We start from the raw sequence: 22,919 nt of genomic DNA on the forward strand, positions 1-22,919 counted from the left end.
CTACGGGACCGAGAGGCCGCGCGCGCGGCGGAAGTGGACGCACGGGACGCGTCACGTCCCCAGTACTGGCTACGTTGCGGGAAGGGAAGTTGGCCCGGCGGCTGCTGGGCTTGGCTGCTGGGCGGAGGTGGTGGGCTAGCTTGGGTCCCTTGGAGGCCTCAGCGGGGCTTCAGGTGAGACCTGAGGACCGCTCCGTCCGTGCGCGGCTTCGGCTCGCCCGGCGCCTTTTTCTCCCGCCCCTCACAGTCCGACAAAGCCCACGGCCCTGGAGTGACCGTAGCCGGGTCCGTCTGCTCGGCGGGCGGTAGGGTTGCGGGTAAATCAAGGACGCCCAGTTACACTTGAATTTCACGTAGACTACGGACAACGTCCGACACAGTGTTTCGGACGTGCTTCTACTAAAAATTACACCTGTATCGGAGATTCGAATGTAACTGGGCGACCTGTGTCTTTATTTGCTAAATATGGCAACCTCACCCGCAGCCCGGGGTAGACGAGGAGCCTCTGGGCTCGGAGAGGCGCTGCTTGGCGGCAGGGAGGCCTGGGAGGTAGAGGGTGTGGAGCGGGGACGTGGGCTGCTGGTTCGTGAGCCTGCTCTCACGGGGCTGCAGATTGATTCCACCGGACTCCCACGCCGCCATTCCCTCTGCTGAACTATTCAGGGAGTAAAACGCCATGGCCTCGAGTTTTGTTTTTATATCCCATTCCAGTGAAGGAGTTTTTTGATGGTCTTGCACTGATGGACCTGTGTGAACAGGCCTTTTATTTCACCTCGTTGGTAACATTGTTTCTAATGGATTTTTAAAACGGATTCTCCTAACGACTTGATTAAGAGCAGGGGATTTTGGCTCCGTAGCCATCTCCGTGCTCATGAAGGAGTCACTTTACCTCCTAGTGATTTTCTTTCTCTCTCCCTCCTTCCCCTTTCCCGTCTCTCTCTGCTTCCCTCCCCCTGACCCGTGCTGCCTCCCCCCTCCCTCCTGCTTAACAGTAACTACCTGGGTGGGCTGCCTGAGGAGAGAAGTGAAGTGTGGGAAACTTAGGGACCCGGTAGGAGCGCTATGAAGGTTCAGAAGGTTGTGGTGCTCCCCTTGCTTGAAGTGCAGTGGGCAGTTCTTGAGCCCCCAAATAAGCCTCAGAACCACCTTCATTAGTTTTTGACCCCTCTTACCAAGGATTGTGGCAGAAAGGTAAGATGACCTCCCTCCTAAATATCTCACAAGAGGGTTGTTGGTAGCCAATAGTTTCTCAAGATTACTTGTAAAAGAAATTTTTTTTTTCTTCCATCTAGGAAGATGTTACCAAGTATTTCAGTGAATTCCCCAGTGCAGGGGAACGGAGTGTTGAACTCCAGGGATGCAGCAAGACACACAGCTGGAGCAAAACGCTACAAATACCTGAGAAGACTTTTTCGTTTTCGGCAGATGGACTTTGAGTTTGCTGCATGGCAGATGCTCTACCTATTTACTTCCCCACAGAGAGTTTACAGAAATTTTCATTATCGAAAGCAGACAAAGGATCAGTGGGCCAGAGATGACCCTGCTTTCTTGGTCCTGTTAAGTATTTGGCTCTGTGGTAAGTGTTAGTTTTACAGTAGAGTTGAAGAATGGTTTTAGAAGATTTTATTTTTTTATTTGAGAGAGAGCGCGAGTGAGCATGAGTGTGCACAAGTAGGGGGAAGGGCAGAGGGAGAAGGAGAACAAGTTCCATGCTGAGCAGGGAGCCCCATGCAGGGCTTGATCCCAGGACCCCAAACCGAAGATTAACTGACTGAGCCACCCAGGCACCCCAAACTGAGTGTTTTAGATTGTACTTGTCATTTGCAGAATTGCGGGTCAGAATTTGGGATATTTGAAGCTGTTCCTTCCTTTCTGAAGCCTCAAATATCTCACAGGAAAGAAAGTTATATTCTTTCTACTTCTGAAGGTCCCAAGCAGATGCCAGAGTAAATTTTCCCCCCAGATCTTTGAAAAGCAGAGGACAGAGTAACTGTGTGTTTTAAATGCTATGATAAGTAAGTTGATACTAAATAAGTAAGTTGATACTAAATTCCTATCGGGATGGGAGATTGCATTTCACAGGCAAATCTAGAGTGAGTTCTGAAAGTACTGATGTGAACTTTAGAAACTACTTTTAAATTCTCCAATACTGTAGTGAGAGAGTCCTAACTACCTTTACAGTGTAAATGTGTAAGATTTTTTTCACCTTTCCCTGGACTTAAGTATGTGAGTGCCTATTCAGAACTAGTGGTCTTTTAAATGTTGGGACTCCCTTGGGGAGCCACAGACAGGGACATCTACAGTTAGTTCAGTAGCCATTCTGTGTTTCAGGGTAGTCTACTTTTCTCAATTCTATATACATATAACACATCTTTGGGGTTTTGTTTACATGACTGTCTCCTCCATTACACATGTGGGCATCTGGAGGGCAGGGATTTGCCCCGCCCATATCTCCAGAACCTAGCAGAACCTAGATTTATCATGCAAATCTTTCTTTCAGTGTCCACTATAGGATTTGGTTTTGTCCTGGACATGGGATTTTTTGAGACGATAAAGCTGCTCCTTTGGGTTGTTTTCATAGATTGTGTAGGCGTTGGTCTTCTCATATCAACTTTAATGTGGTAAGTACTATAACTTTGGTTTTTCAAGTGCTGCTGTGGAGCCTGCATTTGCTTCCATTAGAAATACAGTAGCTGATGAAAATTGAAACCAGTAACATGAACTGAAAGCATGAGTTAAATTTTTTTTATTATTGGAGTTTAGTTGACATACAATTTTATATTTGTTTCAGGTGTATAGCACAGGGATTTGACAGTTATATACTTTATGAAATGTTCATCAAGATAAGTATAGTTACCACTTGTCACCATACAGTGTTGTTACATTATTGACAGTATTCCTTGTAATGTACTTTGTCTGTGTCTGATTTATTTTGTAACTGGAAGTTTGTACCTCTGAATCCCCTCTACCTAATACCGCCCATTCCTTTAACTCCATCTCCTCTACCAGTTTGTTCTTTATATTTATGAACCTGTTTCTGTTTTTTGTTCATTTTGTTTTTTAGATCTGCATGTAAGTGAAATGATACGGTATTTGTCTTTTCTGACATATTTCATATATGATTATACCCTCTAGTTGTCACTGATGGCAAGATCTCATTCTTTTCTTGACCAAGTAATTTTCCATCATGTGTGTGTGCGTGTTTGTATAATACATATATATGCCATTTTTTCTTTATCCATTCAACTATTGCTGGGTACTAAGATTGCTACACAGTACTGGTACTGCGGGATCATTGGGTATTTCTCATTTTAATTTTTTGATATACCTTCATACTATTTTTCACAGTGGTTGCTCCAGATTATATTCCCACCAGCAGTGCACAAGGGTTGTCTTTTCTGTACATCCTTGGCAACACTGGTTTTTCCTTGTCTTTTTGATACTAGCCATTCTGACCGGTATTAGGTGGTATCTCATTGTACTTTTGACTTCCATTTCCCTGATGGTGAGTGATGCTGAGCATCTTTTCATGGGTCAGTTGGCCATTTGTATGTCTTCTTTGAAAAAAATGTTCTGTTCCTCTGCCCATTTTTTAATTGGATATTTTTTTTAGTGTTGTATAAGTTTTTATTTTGGATACGAACCCCTTATCAAATGTATCACTTGCAAATAAATCTCTTCTCATATTCACTTGGTTGCCTTTTTATTTTGTTCGTGGTTTCCTTTGCTATGCAAAGCTTTTTAATTTGGTGTAGTCCCAATAGTTCATTTTTGCTTTTGTTTACCTTGCCTGAGGAGACAGATCCATAGAAATGTTGCTGAGGCCAATGTCCAAAAGATAACTGCTTATGTTTTCTTTTAGGAGTTTTATGGCTTCATGTCTCATATGTAGTTCTTTAATCCATTTTGAATTTATTTTTGTGTATGGTGTAAGAAAGTGGTCCATTTTCATTCTTTTGAATGTAACTGTCCAGTTTTTCCAACACCATTTATTGAAGAGACTGTCTTCCCCATTGTATATGGTTTTCTCCTTTGTCATAGGTTGACCATGTAAGTGTTAGTCTATTTCTTGGGTCTATATCCAGTTCCATTGATCTGTCTGGTTTTGTTTTGTGTGAGTTTTGTTGTTGTTGTTGTTGTTTTAGAGAACATGAGAGCAAGCAGGGGTGAGGGAGCAGAGGGAGAGAAAGAGAGAATCTTAAGCAGGCTCCAGTGCCCAGCATGAAGGTTGTCTAATTTGTTGTCTTATAACTTTTTATAGTAATCTGTTGTAATCCTTTGTATTTCTGTGGTATCAGTTGTTACTTCTCTTTCATTTTTGGTTTTACTTACTTGAGTTCTGTCTCTTTTTCTTTTCTGGCTGTGTGTTTTATCAATTTTGTTTATCTTTTCAAAGAACCAGCTCTTGGTTTTGTTGATTATTCTATTGTTTTTATCAGTTCCTATTTCATTTCTTTTTACTCTGATTTTTATTACTTTCTTATTTCTGTTAACTTTAGGTTTTGCTTGTCATCTTTTCTCATGCTTAGGTGTAAAGTTAGATTACTTGAAATTTTTGTTGTTTTTTTTTTTTTTTTTTGAGGTATGCCTGTTAGAACTTCCCTCTTGGAACTGCTTTTGCTGTGTCCCAAACATTTTTGGAACATTGTGTTTCCATTTTCATTTGTCTCAAGGTATTTTTTTATTTCCTCTTTGGTTTTGTTGTTGTATATTGTTGTTGTTTTGTTGTATTTTAGTAGCAGGTTGTTTAGCCTTCACATGTTTATGGTTTTTCCAGTTTTGTTTTGTTTTGTAATTGATTTCTAGTTTCATACCATGTAGTTGGAAAAGATCCTTGATATGATTTCAGTCTTACTAAATTTATTGAGATTTGTTTTATGGCCTCAAATGTGATTTGTTCTGGAGAGCGTTTTATATGCACTTGAAAAGATTGTGTATTCTGCTCTTTTTGGATGGAATATTCTGTGTATATGCATCTGATAAGTTATCTAAAGCTACTCCTTCCATATTGATTTTGTCTAGATGATCTATCCATTGATGTAAGTGGGTTGTTAAGGTCCCCTATTTTGTATTACTATCAATTTAAGATTTTATTTATTTGACAGAGAGAGATCACAAGTAGGCAGAGAGGCAGGTGGTGGTGTTAGGGGAAGCAGGCTCCCTGCTGAGCAGAGAGCCTGATTTGGGGCTTAATCCCAGGACCCTGAGATCATGACCTGAGCCGAAGGCAGAGGCTTAACCCATTGAGCCACCCAATTGCCCCTATTACTATCAATTTCTGTATTTGTGTCTGTTAGTATTTGCCTTATGTATTTGGGTGTTCCTGTGTTAGGTACATAGATATTTATAATTGTTATGTTCTTTTGTTGGATCATTTATCATTATGTAGTGCCTTTATCATTATGTAGTGCCTTGTTTTGGCTCTTGTTACAGTGTTTTGAAGCATATTTCATGTGAAAGAAGTATTGCTACCCTGAGAAGTAATACCTACGTATTTCTTTTTTTGGGGAGTGGGGGGCTTCCATCTGCATAGAGTATCTTTTTTTCCACCCCTTCACTTTCAGTCTGTATATGTCTATAGGTTTGAAGTGAGTCTTGCTGTCAGCATATAGCTGGGTCTTGTTATTTTATCCATTCAGTCGTCGTATGTCTTTTTTTTTTTTTTTAAGTTTTTATTTTAATTCCTATCATAAAGTGTTACATTGGTTTCAGGTGTATGGAATAGTCATTAAACACTTATATACATCACCCGTCACCCTATGCTCATCACAAGTGCACTCCTTAATCCCTATCACTTCCTTCACCACCCCCATCTCCCCTCTGGTAACCATCAGTTTGTTCTCTCTAATTAAGTCTTTTTCTTAATTTGTCTCTGTCTTTTTTTTTTTCCTTTGCTTGTTTTGCTTCATAAGTTCCACATGAGTGAAATCATATGTTGTCTTTCTCTGACCTGTTTCTATTAGGATTGTATGCTCCAGCTCCATCCATATTGTTGCAAATAACAAGATTTCATTTTATGGCTGAATAATATTCCGTTATAGATGCCACATCTTTATCCATCCATCAGCCCATGGACACAGAGCTACTTCCATATCTTAACTGTTATAAATAATGCTGCTATAAACATAAGGGTGTATGTATCCCTTTAAATTAGTGTTCTTGTATTCCTTTGGTAAATACCCAGTAGTGCAGTTGCTGGATGGTAGGGAAGCTCTATTTTTAACTTTCTGAGGAATCACCACACTATTTTCCAGAGTAGCTGCGCGAGTTTGCATTCCTTCCAGCAATGGACAAGGGTTCCTTTTTCTCCACACCAACACCTGTTGTTTCTTTTGTTGTCGATTTTAGCCATTCTCACAGGTGTGGGGTGATACCTCATTGTCGTTTTGACGTGCATTTCCCTGATGATGAGTGATGTTGAGCATCTTCTCATGTGTCTGTTGGCCATCTGGATGTCTTCTTTGGAAAAATGCCTGTTCATGTTTTCAGCCCATTTTTTAATTGGATTATTGGTTTTTTGGGTGTTAAGTTTTATGAATTCTTTATATATTTTGGATACTAGTCCTTTATCAGGTAGATGATTTGCAACTATCTCCCATTCAATAGGTTTCCTTTTAGTTTTGTTTTTTCCTTTGCTAAGCAGAAGCATCTTATTTTGATGTAGTCCCAGTAGTTTATTTTTGCTTTTGTTTCTCTTGCCTCAGGAGACCTATCTAGAAAGAAGTTGCTATGGCCATTGTCAAAGAAGTTACTGCTGGTGTTTTCTAGATTTTTATGGTATTAGGTTTTAACATTTATGTCTTTAATACATTTTGAATTTATTTTTGTGTGGTATAAGAAAGTGGTCCAGTTTCATTCTTCTACATGTAGCTGTTCAGTTTTCCCAACACCATTTGTAGAAGAGATTGTCTTTTTTTCTGGTTTTGACCATATAATTCTGGGTTCATTTCTGGGTTTTCTGCTGTGTTCCATTGGTCTGTGTGTCTTTTTTTTTTTTTTTTTAAAGATTTTATTCATTTATTTGACAGAGAGATCACAAGTAGGCAGAGAGGCAGGCTCCCCGCTGAGCAGAGAGCCCGATGCAGGTCTCAATCCCAGGACCCTGAGATCAAATGCAGAGACTTAACCCACTGAGCCACTCAGGTGCCTTATGTGTCTCTTTTTGTGCCAGTATCCTACCGTGTTCATCATACAGTTTTGTAGTACAACTTGAAATCTGGAATAGTAACACCTCCAGCTTTGTTTTTCTTTTTTCAGATGGCTTTGGCTATTCAGGGTCTCTTGTGGTTCCATACAGAATTTTGGATTGTTTGTTCCAGTTTTGTAAAAAAATGCTATTGGTGTTTTGATTGAGATTGCATTAAATGTGTAGATTGCTTTGTTATGAATGAAAATAGTGTGAGTATTTTAACAATATTTGTTCTTCCAGTCAATGAGCATGGAATATATTTCCATTTCTTTGTGTTGTCTTCAATTTCTTTTATCAGTGTTTTGTAGTTTTCACAATACAGGTCTTTCATCTCTTTGATTCCTAGAGTTTTGCACATGGGTTTCCTTAATTTCCCTTTCTGCTACTTCATTATTGGTGTATAATTTCTTTACATTGACTTTGTATCCTGCAACTTTACTGAATTCATTTATCAGTTCTAGCAGTTTTTTGGGGCAGTCTTTCAGGTTTTCTATATATGGTATCAACTCATCTGCAAATAGTGAAAGTTTTACTTCATTGTTACCAGTTTGGTTGCCTTTTATTTCTATTTGTTGCTTGATTGCTGTGGCTAGACTTCTAGTTCACCCTGTCTTTTGATTGGAGCATTTAGACCATTTGCATTGAAAGTAGTTATTGGTAGGTATGTACTTATTCCTCTCTTGTTAGTTTTTTGCTTGTTTTTGTTCTTCTGTTCCTTTTCTTTTCTTTCCTTGTAATTGATGACATTTTTTAGTGTTATGCTGGGATTCTTTTCTCTTTTTTGTGTATCTATTATAGGTTTTGGTTTGTGTTTACTGTGAGGTTCATATATAACATTCTGTGTATATAGCAGTTTCTAGTAAGTTGATGGTCACTTAAGTTGGAACACATTCTAAAACCACTACATTTTTATGCCCCCCTCCATGTTCTTTGTCATATTTTACAATTTTTTTCTAAGTCCTTTAACTAATTTTTAGATAATTGGTTATACTGCTTTTTACTGTTATACTGGTTTTACTGCTTTACTATAATTGGTTTTACTGCTTTTGTCTTTTAAGCTTCATGCTAGCTTTATAAGTGAGTGATCTATTCCCTTTATTGTATATTTGCTTTTACTTGTGAAATTTTTTTCTTCACATTTTTCTTTTAATTTTGGCTTTTTTTTTTTCCCTTGCTTAAGGAGATCCTTTTAATATTTCAAGGACAGTTTAGTGGTGGTGAACTCTAGCTTTTGTTTGAGAAACTCTTTCTCTCTCCTTCAGTTCTGAATGTTAACCTTGCTAGATTGAGTATTCTTGGTTGTAGGTGTTTTCCTTTCAGCACTTTGGATTTATCAAGTCACTTCCTTCTGGCCTGCAACGTTCTGTTGAGAAATCAGCTGAGTGCTTTATTGGCCTTCCTTGGGTTTTCTTTTGCTGCATTAAGATTCTGCCTTTGGGGCGCCTGGGTGGCTCAGTGGGTTAAGCCGCTGCCTTCGGTTCAGGTCATGATCTCAGGGTCCTGGGATCGAATTCCGCATCGGGCTCTCTGCTCAGCAGGGAGCCTGCTTCCTCCTCTCTCTCTCTCTCTGCCTGCCTCTCTGCCTACTTGTGATCTCTGTCAAATAAATAAAGAAAATCTTTAAAAGAAAATCTTTAAAAAAAAAAAGATTCTGTCTTTAATATTTGACATTTTAATTATTATTTGACTGGTGTGAGCCTTCATGGGTTCATTTTGTTTAGGCTTCTCTATGTTCCTGGACCTGGATGTCTGTGTCCTTCCCCTAGTTAGAGAAGTTTCTAGCAATTATTTCTTCAAGTAAGTTTTCTGCCCTTCTCTGTTCTCCTTCTGGGATCGCCATAATGAAAATGTTAATATGCTTGAAATTGTCCCAAGACTCCGTCTGTCCTTATTTTTGTTTTTAATTCTTGTTTCTTTTTGTTGTTCAGTTTGGTTGCTTTCCATTTCCAGATTGCTCGTCCATTCTTCTGTGTCCTTTAATCTGCTGCTGTTTCTCTCTAGTGTTGTTTTCATTTCAGTTGCTGTATTCTTCAGCTCTGCTTGGCTCTTAGATTTTCTGTTTACCCTCTCTTCTTCCAAGTCTGCTGAGCTTCTTGTTGAACTGTTTGTCAGGTACGCTGTTTATCTTGTCCCTTCACTTGAAGTATATTCCTCTGCCTCCTTATTTTGTTTTACTTTCTGTATTTGTTTCTGTGAACTGGGCGGGATGGCTACTTCTCCTCTTGAAGGATTGGTCCTGTTTAGGACTGTCCCATACAGACTGTGGATGCCTGTTGGCCTTGGCTGGCTGGAGCTGTAGTGGGCATGGGCTGGAGGGGGCTCTCTGGGTGTCCCACACCAGGTGTCCCACACCAGGTGTACCCTAGTGGGACATCTGAAGCTGAAGTGGGCAGGAGCTGGGGCTGTCCTGGGGCACTCTGCCTGGGGATGGCCCTGATGGAATAGCTGGAGTCGAAGTGGGCTCAGGCTGGTGTTCCCAGGGCGCTCTACACCGTGGGGACCTTGGTAGGAGAATTGGAGCTAAAGTTGCTGTATGCTAGGGGTGTGGGGCTCACTTAAGTGCTGGCTAGTTAGGGCATCTATACCCTGTTCCAGTTTGAGTGATTAGGCGAGGCGGAGGGGCCATAAGCAGTGGTGCTTACCAGCTCATTTGGCCTCAGAATGTGTTCCCACAGGCCTTGGTCAATTGGCTGAGGGTTAGTTTTTGGTTTTTATTCTAGTTGTCTTTTAAGCCACTACTTTTTTGTGTGTGCCTTAGTGGGGTTTGGGCTGATGTGGGCTAGGGTCCCAGGGTTCACTGAAGTGGCAGGCTGGTTGGGTGGCCATATCCCGCTCCCATCTGTGCTGGCAGTGTTGGGCTTGGGAGAGAGAGGAAACATACACTGTGGCACTTGCCAGCCCTCCGAAGGCTGAAGACCAGTTCCTCAGGACCCAGCTGTTTGGCAGATGCTCGAGGGCTAGTTCCTTTGAATTCTAGTTGCCCTTTGAAACTGAGGCTTTTTTCCATCCTTTTGCGTGTTAGAATCTATTCCTGGTTCCTTGGTTCTGTCCCTCCCCACTGCAGTTGTGTCAGGGGTGGGGTTTCTGTTGTTACTGTGTCTCCATCTCTCCTATTCTCTGTGTGGTCCCTCTGTTCTTTGTTGGGCAGAAGCTGTTCAGTCAGCCCTCAGTTCTTTTTCCAGAGGAATTACTCTGTATGTTGGTATAGATTTGGTTTGTCCATGGAGGGGAATTCAGGGTCCTCCTCCATCACCATCTTGAATCCTGTCTCCTGAAAGCATCACTTTTGATTGCCAAGATTATTATAACTTGCCCTCCCTAAGTCACTATTATGCAGTTAGTCAAGTCTGCTTGTCCAGATGATGGCATGGTTTTTCCTGTATTTGTCGGTGGGTCACTTCTAGATGTTTAAGCTATAGAGGGTTATTTCATGGCATCTTACTTTGAATATCAGACATTAAATGAAGAACATTTGAAAAAGGATTTGTTAAACTTCCGGTGCCTTCTTGCCGCGGCGCAGGTTTTATTGAACAGGTATGCAGGCTCACTTCTGCGTTTGGTTTAATGACGGTAGTGTACTGAGTGGAAGTGTTTAATTCCAGCATTTGGTTTTTCCATTTTCTCATAGATGCAGGCTCTTACATGGTTCGCATGCCAGATGAGGGGACTGGATGTGTCAAGTGAGCTCATAAAAGGCTGGTGGTTGAGTAGGGGTCGTGGTCATTGTGCATCAGAGAAATATGGAAATTTTAGTCACAGAGAGGCCTAGGTTCGAATGCCAGCTCATTTAGTGTAACTCTTAGTCCCGGTATCTTTTATAAAATGGAGTTATCTAATTTGTAAGGTATTTGAAAAGATTGTGGTGTGAAAAGTACCTGGTATATAGGAAGTGCTCAGTAAATAGTGGCTGTTAGTATTTTTTTTTAAATTTAATTTATTTGACAGGGATCACAAGTAGGCAGAGAGGCAGGCAGAGAGAGAGAGGGAGGCAGGCTCCCTCCTGAGCAGAGAGCCTGATGTGTGGCTCGATCCCAGGACTCTAGGATCATGACCTGAGCCGAAGGCAGAGGCTTTAACCCACTGAGCAACCCAGGTGCCCCAGTGGCTGTTAATATTTTAAACAAATCCTGGAACTGGAACTCTGATGATACCAATGTATTATTTCCATTTGTAACTCCTTAGAGTTTTGTATGTGGTTGGTAGGCAGTAAATGCTATGTGTCATTAACTTGGAATTCTAAAATCTGGCTTAAGACTACTACTAATATAAATTACATTCATTATCAAAAACATGGCATATGAAATAATTTCAGTAAATAAGGCTTTCAGAGGAATAGGTTACAGCAGGTGTTCTACCATGAATGTGTTGACTCTGGAGGGCCACAGAGACCAAGTCATTCTGGAGTTCAGCAGCTTTAGTGTGAGTCCGTATTACAGTTTCAGTTAAATAGAAAGGGACTCTGAGGGTGCCTAGGTGGTATAGTTGGTTAAATATCCAACTCCTGATCTCAGCTCAGGTCTTGATTTCAGTCTTGAGTTCAAGCCCAACACTGGACATGGAACCTACTTATTAAAAAAAAATAAGAAGAAGAAGAAAGGAGGGGACTAACTTGGTATATTTCTCAAAAGCTACATTGTGTTGCATTGTGTTATGAATTGTATTAGAAATGATGACATGGGGGCACCTGGGTGGCTCAGTGGGTTAAAGCCTCTCCTTCAGCTCAGGTCATGATCTCAGGGTCCTGGGATTGAGCCCTCATCAGGCTCTCTGCTCAGCAGGGAGCCTGCTTCCCCTTCTGTCTGCCTCTCTGCCCACTTTTGATCTCTCTCTCTCTGTCAAATAAATAAATAAAATCAAGAAATAGTGACATGTGGTTGCTGTCATCCTAGAGGTACCACAGGAACCAGCAGGAGGAGATGTCAGGGGGAGATGGGACCATTGATTCCTAGTACCAAATGCATAGCATGGCAGTCAGAAGCAGCATACCAGGTCTGGTAGTGTAGGGTGACACTCACCAGCTCGGGAAGATAGGTGACTGTAGAATTTGGCCTTTAGTGCACTTCAGAAAAAAGAGTTGGACTTCATCGCATAGCTTGCATGTGCTGGTTGGGGAGTGGAAGAGAGGTGGAGAACTTGGAGGCTTTGGGGTAAGGAAATAGCAGATTCACACTGGAAGGAAAATCCAGTCTGTGGCTGCGAAGGAGCTGAAGCTGGATACAACTGTGGAGTCTGCACAAGAGGAGAGCAGGCCCAGACAGCACGGTGAGCTCAGGAAGAGAGGAGAGAGATGGATCAGAGAGATCTGTGAGAATTGGGTATGATGAGGGTAGGGAAGAGTGGCAGGTGCAGATGAAGCATTCCATGTTAGACGTGCTGAGTTCTGGTGGCTTGAGGATTTTAGTGGAAATGAAGGTAGACTCTGAGGTAGAGGACTCTGACCCTGCCACAGTCTGGGCCAAGAAGAGGACAGGACTGGCATCATTAATATGGAAGTGGGAGGTGAAAGCCACAGATGTCATGAGCTCTCCCAGAAGGAGTATCTGTTCTAGAGGGAGGACAGAAGTGCCCATGTACGGAATAAGCAAAGGGGTGGGAGCACCACAGAATGGGAGCTCTTGGGTAGTGAACGGAATGCTTGTTCTGTTCTTTTAAGGGCACATGTTCTTGGCAAAAGTGGAAGATATTTTGCTAAGTTAAGAGTTTGTTCAAACAAAGCTATATTAGTTGGGTATTTTGTTAACTGTACAGACCTGTTTTATTAGTACTGTACTATGTTCTATCCCTTGTTTTTTCTTTTTATTTCTATGGTAGGCATAGCATTTTAACTGTACCCTTGAAAAGAAATCACACACATGAAAGTCCACTGAATTTCTGCAGTTGTGTTTTTAATACAAATGATCCATTTTGTTATTACCCTTTGAAGGTCTAATTTTCTTTTACATGGGTATTTTACTTCTCATTCACTCATCATGTAACTGAACTCCTAGGTCATGTTGTAGAACACTGACAGAAGCTTAAAGAATTATTCTTATGGCTAGGTACATCACTGGCACACTTCCCTGTTTGCTCATCTTTTAATGGAGAGGTGAGCTATTTGGTGTACAGAATAGGACTTTGACCTATTCTGTATCTAGTTCATTCCTTGTGGGGGAGAGGTCTTACTCAGGCCCATGGCCTTAAATACCATATACACATGGAAGTACAGTCTGGAATTTAGAGAAGAGGTCGAAGATGGATGAGTTTGTATTTTGACCTCTTCTCTAAATTCCAGACTGTACTTCTTACTCCATGTTAACGGGCATCTTCAGCATGACATCCAAATCCAAACTCCTGCACTGCCCAGACCGCTCTTTCTGCAGCAGTGCCCACAGCTGCTCATGGCAGCTCAGTCTTCCATTGGTTTCAGACAGAAATCTCTGTCACCCTTGACTGCTCATTTCCCCCACGGCACCACCTGCACTACTGCCATCCTTGCTTACCTTTTTCCCAGTAGCCTCCCAATTGGTGTCTCCATTTCCCCTCTTGTCCCTGTAGTCTGTTCTCAGATCAACAGTCACGGGAACTTATGTTAAAACAGTGAGTCAGACACCCTTCTGGGAACTCCAGTGACTCCTTATTTCATCAAGAATAAAAGCCCAAAGGTCTTAAATGGCCATAGGTGCCAGAAGATCTGGCTCCTGCTTCATTTCCTGCCACTTTTCTCACTTGTTCCAGGCACACTGGTCTCCTCACCCATGCCTCAAACAAGCCAGGTCCCCTGCCACCTCCTCTGTACTCGTCTACCTCTGCCACTTGTGTTTGGACTCCCCTCTGCCTGAATGCTCTGCCCCAGGTAATTCCCATCCCTCCCCTTGGGTCTTGACCCAGATGTTAACCTTCGTAGGACTATCCTATTTAACACTGCATTTCAGCTTTGTATTTTCTGTCCTTTATTGCTTGATTTTTCTCCATCATGCCATCTGACGACTCCAGCTAGGCTGAAGGCAGAGATCTGTTTCGTTCACCTCTTGGTCTCCAATATCTTGAGGAATGCTTAGTACACAGAAGGTAGTCAGTAAATATTTACGGGATTAACATTATTGTATTGTAAAAGAAATTTTAACTTTGCTCTTCAGGTTTATCTCGAACAAGTACTTAGTGAAGCGGCAAAGCAGGGACTACGATGTGGAGTGGGGTTACGCCTTCGACGTGCATCTAAATGCTTTTTATCCTCTCTTAGTCATTCTGCATTTTATCCAGCTCTTCTTCATTAACCGTAAGTAGTGTTGCTTCTTACACTATCATCAAAAAGTCACCATTGTATACACTAAAAAGAGATTCAGTGTACACATCTCTTTTGCAGATGTTATCCTGACGGACACATTTATTGGATATTTTGTTGGAAATACCTTGTGGCTGGTGGCAGTGGGCTATTATATCTACGTAACCTTTCTAGGATACAGTGGTAAGTCATGAATGATTTTGGTTGACTGAAAATGGCAGGGGGAGGGGTGCTGTAATAGTAACGTAAGTAGCTTACTTTCAGATGAGGGCACAGAAATTTTAATTTGTCCAGTCATTCAGCTAGAAAGTGGCATGGCTGATGTATAACAAACTTTGTAATTTTAAGGAGCCGTGTTAGACCATACTGATATCTCGAAGTTACTTGCAGGAACACACGACCCACTTCCTTTTGTCCCTGGCTTTCTGGTTCTGGGTCCCCATGGCCAGTTAGGGTGGGACATGGGCTGGGTCTAATGTCCGGTCGGATAGCTAAACGAACCTTTACAAACCTTTGTCAAAGTGTTAAAACCTTTGCCTCACTTTTTTATGATCACTGTGTGATTCTACAGATGGTCACAATTCAGGCCCAACCTTTATGGCTAAACCCTTCTAGAAATTTCTTTTTCTTAGTATGAATGAGAAACCTTTATATTAATTCAGCTTGTCCTTTCTTTTCACTCTGGAGGGTCAGGACCTCACTGTAAATACACACTCCGGTGCACAAATACAACTCCTCTATTCAGAGGTGTTCTTAGCCCCAGATGCTAGCCACTCTGCCCGGGACCACGTAACTCCCTCGAGTTGTAATACTTTTCTGGACCTGGGGAGTCTGTTCTCTAATTCAGAGGAGGTGTTTTTGACATACTATGTTCAGGTTTTTATGAATTTTCACTTATTTTTGAGAAAGCTTTAAATTGTGATTAGCATACTACAACATTGTGGTTTCTCTAACTGGATTTGGATCACTCATTTGGTAACTCCCTATAATTAAATTGAGTACAGCTTGGCTTCAGTTTGGCGACTTTCTAGAAAATAAATATTTAGGTTAGAATGCATGTGGTAGGGACCCACTAAGTAGTGACCAAGAAGAAAACCTGGATCTTTGGAGACAGATTTTATTATTTTTAAAGTTTATTTAAAGTAGGCTCCATACCCGGTGTGGGGCTTGAACTTAATGACCCCTAAGCTCAAGAATTGCATGTTGTTCTGACGGAGCCAGGCAGGAACTTGAGGGACAGATTTTATATTTGGGAGTTTTGTTCTTTCCTGAAGCCTGGTACACTTACTAGTTGATCTCATGTAAAGGGGAGGTGTTATGCTTCCAGTATTGGGAAATCTCAAAGAGCTAAAAGTTGGACTCGTAGAGGCTTCTACACAGAGTCCCCTGTGTAAATCCACCACTGTTCAGTATTTCCTGACATCTGTCCCTTACTCTTCGCCTCTCAAGTTCCGAATCTGCTGCTCACTCAGCCTTTGTGCTAAGCTGACCTCTCAGCCTGGGTTCTCGGGCGCAGCTGTGATGCTGCAGCCACACCCACGAGCAGGGTGCAGAGCAGAGTCGGCCTTGAGAGCAGTGGCTCCGCTCGCAGATTCAGAACACGTGGGGCTTCTTGGCCCCACCTATCGTATGTAGTAAGCACTTTCAGAAAGTTAATGAGGTAGATTTCCTTTTTTAAAAAAACTGATTTGTTTCTTTTCCAGCATTGCCATTTTTGAAAAATACAGTAATTCTTCTTTATCCATTTGCGCCTCTCATTCTGCTCTACGGCCTGTCCCTGGCACTAGGATGGAACTTCACCCACACACTGTGCTCCTTCTACAAGTACAGAGTAAAGTAAAGGCACTGGGAGTAAAGTACCTGTGCCATAGGCAGAGTTGGTGAGGGGATGATTTCTTCTGAAACTTGTAAATAAACTGTCTTTGTAGATATCTTCAGAGTGTAAAGTTTGCAAATTTGAGTAAGTATATAATTTAACGCTATTGTCAATACATTCCTTAAAACTACTAAAAGGTACATTTCTATAATAAATATTTTTTAAAGAAAAATCATTTGGAGAACTTGATAATCAGTTCCTGACAAGATTTGTAGTCTGGCCTCATTTCTCATGGGCTGTATTTTCAACATTTGCCTAGTTAACAACCCTCCCTGACCTGTAATGTAACTCAAAGACGAATCACTGCACTACAGACCATAAGATCATTTACATTTTCTATACAAAGGAAGCGCCAAACAAAATATCTTCAATTGAACAGGCTGCTGCCACGGACATAATAGATAAGTAACACTTGTATAACACTGGTCATCTCTGTCTTAACATGAAGGCTCTTTTTCTTTCTTTGAAGACCTCTCCAAAACCCACATAACTAGAAATAGTTGTAAGAAAACTTTATCAGTGTTGAAGCTAATAATAACAAAACTCGCTACTCATTAAGTAAGTTTTACCTATTTTTATTAGAAGGAATCTTGAATTCAACATGGCTTCTTAAACATCTTTATTCCAAACACATGAACGGTTGTGGCACAGAGAAACAGTAATGAAAGGCACAGTCAACAGGACCAGTTAATAGGTTTTCAATTATAGCAGCAAATTTGGAAATAATCTTCCTTTAAAAATCTTAACAGGTACCTAAAATATTACTACAGATATTACCCATTCACCCAATGAAAACATTTTAAGGAAAATATATACATTTAAGGAGAAAAAAAAATCTGGTACAGCCTGGAAAAGCAATTCCTCAGGCACCTTCTCTAAGTGGTGCTTCCAGAAACATCTATGACGTTTCCAAACAGTGTTTTTGATGAGAAACACATTAGTTTTTCATTTCATAAATGAAACAAAATTGTTACGTTCAGTCAGCTGATTTCTAAATCTTTCTTAGAAAACATCACTGTCTTTACTGAAATGAAAAGTATCAAAGCTGCTGGCAGTGCATCTTACAGTACTGTCGATAATCAGCCATTTTTAAGGCTCAGAGAATAGGTCTTCTAAAGGTATTTTCACCCAATTTCAGCAAACCGAGCATTTCAAATAATGGAAGGCTAATCACACTAAAGTACCGAACCTTTGACTCTGGAGGGATTTGCTAATTACTAATACCGAGAAACAACTAGGAATAAGTGATATATAAAGTAGCCTCCCTAATGTTCAAAAGTATCATTAAATATTCCCCACAACAAACAATCCTTATTTGGAAAACAATTTTAGCACCACTATTCACATTTTTACAGCAGTGTGAACACTAGGAATGATACTTTGCACAAAGTGCTTTCCATTCAATACCCAGCTTACTTTCTTGAACGTCTTCTAAATTCTACACACACACACACACACACACACACAAGTGCCAGCTCTGCTCTTTCCCATTTGTCTCCTTGAACATTATCTAATTAGTGCCCAAAAAAGGTGGAGTGTTTCAGGCAAGAAGAGTTTATATATAGGTACTGGTGATAGGGATATATATAACAAATCCCCTTTTTTTTTTTTTAAATACTGTCGTAGTCTTTTTAGCATTGTGTGTTCACATGCATTAAAGAAATAAAGCATACTGGTTATGGCATCTATCAAGATTAATAATTAAAATTGTACAGCTATCAAATTTAACACACTATAATGCTATACAGCTTGGAAAAGTTTCCTTTTCTATAAAAGAAAGAGCTGGGATATCTGGGTTTCTCTAGAACACAAAGATTATTAGGACTCCAATTTCTGACTTTTTGACAGTCTTAGCCTCTCATTTTCTTCCCTTTAGCTGTGTTGTTCTTCTATCAAGGGTATGGTGATATAGTAAAATTAAGCACAAAAATTAATGTACAAAACCAAAATAACAAGCTTCAATAGCAATTAATGGCTTGGAAGCAGACAGGTATTTTAGAAAATACCTGCAAAGTACAAAAATTTGGTTGGCACATACAGGATTTGATCTGTGCTTATACAATAAAGTAAGCTTGGGGTTAAAAAAAAAAAGTTCGTTCAATGCAGAGTAGATTATCCTTCTGTGAAGGCCGAATTTTTTTTCTCTCCTAATATTTAGAATACCACTGTTCATGATTCTTAAATAATATACTGAACAGGCTCAGAGCAGAAAAATCACAAATACATACCTCTCCCAGGAAGAAGATTCCATATACCATGGGTCCTCCTCCTGGAATGAGAACAGTCCTGTCCTAGCAGGGTGTTTTGTTTTTATTTTTGTTTTAGAAAGCATTGCTTAGATACTCTAAGTTTTTGGCAACAAACTTCCAATCAAGACTACTAAAGATTCTCAGGCAGAGAAACCCCAGAGGCAGCTCAGCTGTAAGTTTGCTAGTGTAAGACTTGACTCACGTGGTTATCAAAATCTCCCAACTCCCGAGAATCAAGTATGAAGACTTTTCCTCCTCATCTCTTTTAAATACTATATTCATTCTCTATTGCTGCATAACAAATCACCACAAATTCAGAGGCTTAAAAAAAACGCCTATTTATTATCTCACAGTTCCGCAGGCCAAAAGTCAGGGCGGGCTTGATTCAAGTTCTCTGCATAGGGTCTCACAAGGCTGGAGTCATGGGGGCGGCGGAGCTGGGCTCTCATATGATGGAGAAAACTCTAGCTGCAAGCTTGCTCGGTTCATTAACTGATGGAGTTCCTGTGTTGGTAGGGCTGAAGTTCCAGTTCCTGTGGCTGTCGATGCAGGCCTCTCAGCTCCTGCCAGGCAACTGCATTTCTTCTCCTGTGGCCCCTCCATCTTACATCAGCAGTGGTGCCTTGAGTCCTTCTGCTTTGAATCTGACTTATGCTACCAGCCTGAGAAAACCTTGCTTTTAAAGGGCTCACACAGTTAGATTAGCTGAACAGGATTATGGGTGATACTCATGGCTTCCACCCACACACAAAGAGGGAGGAAGGCATCTACGGTACCTGAGGGTCATCTGCAGAATTGTGGCTGGTACAAACAGTGCCACTAATGAGAGCAATCGTGCCAGACATGCTGTTTCCACATGAACCAAACTTGCCTTTGAGGACAGTACTAATGGGAGACCGCCTTTTGGTGACAGTAACAGATTGAAAAGAAGCCTTCAGTACGTTGCTGAAGGTTTTGAAATAAAGACACCTGATCACATACTGGTGCCACCAGTGACCTGAAAAGCCATACCTTTTCCAAAGATCTCTCCACGGTTGAATTAACACACATGTTTCTACAGCCTGCCTGCTGAATCATCCAACACACACACACTTTTTCCAGAGCTTTTCAATCTCACTGCCTGAAACCACTGTTCTTGTCTGACTGCACAGTAGGGCCTCCGCGCGAGCTGGAAAGAGCACATGAGACTTAAGAGCAGAGAACTCAAAAATCTGGGGTCTCAGAATCCCAGAAACAGTCCTCAACCTTCTTGCCTACGATACTCGCCGTCTGCACTGTGACATATTCTGCACGTCTGCTTTCATCCTCGTAGTCAGAACTCATTCCTCTGGTTTCGCAAGTGTTCGCATTAGCACCCCTGACACAGTGCTGTCCCAACAGAACTTTCTGCAGTGACAGAAGGCTATCTGCTGTCCAGTCAGGGGCCACGAGCCACATGTGGCTGATGAGCACCTGAACGTAGCTAGTGTGACTGAGGCGCTAAAGATCTTACTAATTTAAATTTACACACTCACTATGTGTCTACTGGCAACTGCTCAGGACAGCACAGCTCTAGAGTCTCAACAGTTTACATGAAATGCATACCAGATGCAAACCAGGTTTATCTCTATATGTTAATAATTAAATACTGGACACCAGAGGACAGTGTCCCCACTCACTATTCGGATACGAGTGGTTCAGTGTCCTCTCGAGGCCAAATACATATCCTTCCCTCAGTCCCAGGTACTCTTCACCCCCTCCACTGTTCTGTCCCCAGACTTCGCTCCCCAACTCCTCTCCAGAGTTACCCTACAGTGTCTTGCTTAAGGAAAGCAGGGCTGTTTCTAAGGGCCTCAGGAGGAAGTGGGGGCAGGGAAAGACCAACAAGGAGATGATCACAGGAAGGATGAGTTACAGGCCTGCCTGGAAGCCGGACAGGAGGGAGAACGTGTGCACACACATAACACACACTCGCCAGGAACATCCAAAACTCAACAGCTGAGTGTGTATGTATGTAAGTGTATGGCAAGCAACGTAGATAAAGGGAGTTAAAAAGAAAGAGGAATGTGGGCTGGAACAGTTGGTCCCCTCGTCCAGACCTGGACAGGGGACCTGCCACGTGCCAGGCCCTATTCCTGGCACTACTAGGCACTGGTAACAATTCATGGGGAGGAGTGCACGAGAGAGTCTGCAAGGGGGTGAGATTTGGCTCCAAGTATACCCGGGAACAGGAGGGGTGAGCGAAGCCTGGGAGGGGAGGCTGAGCAGAAGCACCGGAAGAAGCCGGCTGGTATGGCTCACCAGGCTAAAGCCCAAGCAGCCCTAAGGGCAAGGGGCTGCAGTCATGGTCACCTCCCTGATCTTCAGTGCATGCTCCTTCTCCCTAAAGTCAGAGTGGGCTCCTGGGGAAGCAAGGAGAGCAGAGGACTTCTTAACCCACCCAGGGGTTTCTCTCCCGATACTTGGTGGTTCTAGCAGTCCATAATATTCAACAGCTGCCAAAGTTTTACAATGAAAGGTTATTCTTTTCAAATGAAATTGGCCTGTGGGCATCAGGCCAAGGAAATGTAAGGACAACATAAAAAGTAAATTAAAGAAAGTGAAAAGTAAATCTAAAAAGCCCAGCAAAAATGTTTCACTAGACTTGGACATAAAAAAATTATTCCTGGCCATGTGTAACTTTTTAACCAAGGAAAGTAACTGACCATGATTCCAACAAGAGTAATGGAAAGAAGTGTACCCTATCCATGTTTCCCAACATTTTTCACTCCAACATACTGTACAGAAAACAAGGCTGTCTGGAAGCTTTTTGTTCAGCATCCTGGGTAACCGCGGGAGGCTCCCCCAGGCAAGAGGCAATAAGCGGACACTTCCAGCCCCCGGAGGCCTCAGCCACTGGCTAGTCCGAGAGCTCAGGGGGTCAGTCTCTGCATATCTCTCTGGAACCCACCTGCAAGCCCCCTGATGCACTGGTTGGGAGCGGATGGTGATCATTCCGAACTTCTTAAAAGTAAAATACTTTTGTAAAGATCGCTGATTGCTAAGGCTGATAGTCTTTTTGTTTCCAGTAGTAATAACATTTGGAATTACATGATTAAGAGCAATAAATGCTCTTCAGATATGAATTTACCTGTTAGTTCATAAAGCCAACAGAGCAAGTCACTTTGCAAAAACATACAACTGCTACAATCTCTCCCTAAAAACCAATATTACATTTTTTTCTGTAAAATTCAATGATTTTGACTCATACAATAACATCACCTAGAAAACATTTTGTCAGAACTCACTAAATGGGTGCAGATATAAAAGGATCAACAAGAGATAATGCATCTAACTCATGGATTAAAGACACAGATTTAAAAAGAAAAAATAGTTTGTCATCTTACATATCAGAGGGAATGTAATGAGTTGAGTCCATGATAATTTGGGCTGAATGCATGACCCCTGCACATTAAAGTTTATCAGACTGATTTTTTTTTTTTACACCATAAACAGTATAGTAAAATAACCCTCAAGAAGGACGTTGGTCTTTAAAATCTTGGCTGTAAGGAATGACAAATGCCTTTGAAAATATTTTGTTCAGAATCACTGCAATTATAAAAGTACTTCAGTTAGGAAATCAATCTAGAATCATTCTTAAATGGCAGTGCATTTGAAAAATGGCATTCATTTGTAATGTTTGCATTTCCAAAGAAAAATATAGAAAGAACTTAAAAAAGCAAGGTAACTTTTCAAAAAAAGTATTGATTCAAAAATTTACTGCACAAAAATATGTACTTCTTAAATGTTTCTAATAAATTAACTCCATAACATTTTATGTATATTTATATATTTATATATATATATATATAATCCCTGATAATCTATAAAAGAGGGTCTATAATAGTAAAATAAATGAACTTCAAAAGTACCCCCTTCATAAAATGTATTTAACATTAATTTTTCTCAAATTTAAAGAATGTAACAATATGTACAACTCTTATGTATTAGTATAATACCAAAATAGTACAAGTCATATTAACAGGCTGTCATAACTGTAAAATGTTTGAGTCAAGTTAAAATTGGAGAACAGCTTAGGTTCGAATGAATGCAATTATCCATGGGAGCTTCACTTTCCAAGTGGAAATGACAATCATTTTATCTACAGTAGATTTCACAAGAGGTAGTGTTCAAGTAAAAAAAAAAAGAAAAAAAAAGGTACATGCTTAACTATCTTTAATTAACAAATTCACAGGAAAAAAATGTACTGGTTTCTTAGCAGATGATCAGTTGGTGACTTTTTTAATATGAATCTGAAATACAAAATAATGAGAAGTACAATAAAGGCCTTATGCATAAAATAAAAATGTGGTTAAAAACACACACA

General features: G+C 41.0%; 2 protein-coding genes across 9 annotated transcripts in view; one reads left to right on the plus strand and one right to left on the minus strand.

The window, feature by feature from the left end:
* Nucleotides 1–19: 19 nt before the first annotated feature.
* On the plus strand, nt 20–16,395 carry UNC50 (unc-50 inner nuclear membrane RNA binding protein). 3 transcript variants are annotated; one of them, XM_045077792.1, is made up of 7 exons: nt 53–173; nt 992–1,190; nt 1,268–1,575; nt 2,500–2,620; nt 14,304–14,443; nt 14,531–14,632; nt 16,153–16,395. In XM_045077792.1, exons 3-7 carry the CDS (start codon nt 1,296–1,298, stop codon nt 16,287–16,289), a joined length of 780 nt encoding a protein of 259 aa, XP_044933727.1. In that variant the 5' UTR covers nt 53–173; nt 992–1,190; nt 1,268–1,295; the 3' UTR covers nt 16,290–16,395. The 3 variants fall into 3 exon arrangements, with proteins under 3 accessions (XP_004752942.1, XP_044933727.1, XP_004752941.1); XM_004752884.3 differs by having other exon boundaries at nt 1,292–1,575; XM_004752885.3 differs by lacking the exon at nt 992–1,190 and having other exon boundaries at nt 20–173; nt 1,292–1,575.
* A 489-nt stretch (nt 16,396–16,884) lies between these two features.
* Nucleotides 16,885–22,919, minus strand: part of MGAT4A (alpha-1,3-mannosyl-glycoprotein 4-beta-N-acetylglucosaminyltransferase A) — a 155,903-nt gene continuing 149,868 nt past the window's right edge. For all 6 annotated transcript variants that reach the window (XM_004752879.3, XM_045077791.1, XM_045077788.1 and 3 more), the window contains exon 16: nt 16,885–22,845. In XM_004752879.3, the coding sequence (XP_004752936.2) occupies nt 22,819–22,845 (27 nt within the window). In that variant the 3' untranslated portion in view covers nt 16,885–22,818. The remainder of the gene's footprint in view (nt 22,846–22,919) is intronic.

This window comes from Mustela putorius, unplaced genomic scaffold (assembly GCF_011764305.1).
Source record: "Mustela putorius furo isolate JIRA1106 unplaced genomic scaffold, ASM1176430v1.1 tig00000224_pilon_pilon_pilon, whole genome shotgun sequence".
Lineage (NCBI taxonomy): Eukaryota > Metazoa > Chordata > Mammalia > Carnivora > Mustelidae > Mustela > Mustela putorius.

Excerpts from the sequence above, each read along its gene's own strand:
- UNC50 (XM_004752885.3), top strand. The coding sequence starts at position 1,296 with ATGTTACCAAGTATTTCAGTGAATTCCCCAGTGCAGGGGAACGGAGTG. Across the intron at positions 2,621-14,303 it reads CTCATATCAACTTTAATGTG|GTTTATCTCGAACAAGTACT; the intron begins GTAAGTACTATA and ends TTTGCTCTTCAG. Across the intron at positions 14,444-14,530 it reads CCAGCTCTTCTTCATTAACC|ATGTTATCCTGACGGACACA; the intron begins GTAAGTAGTGTT and ends TCTCTTTTGCAG.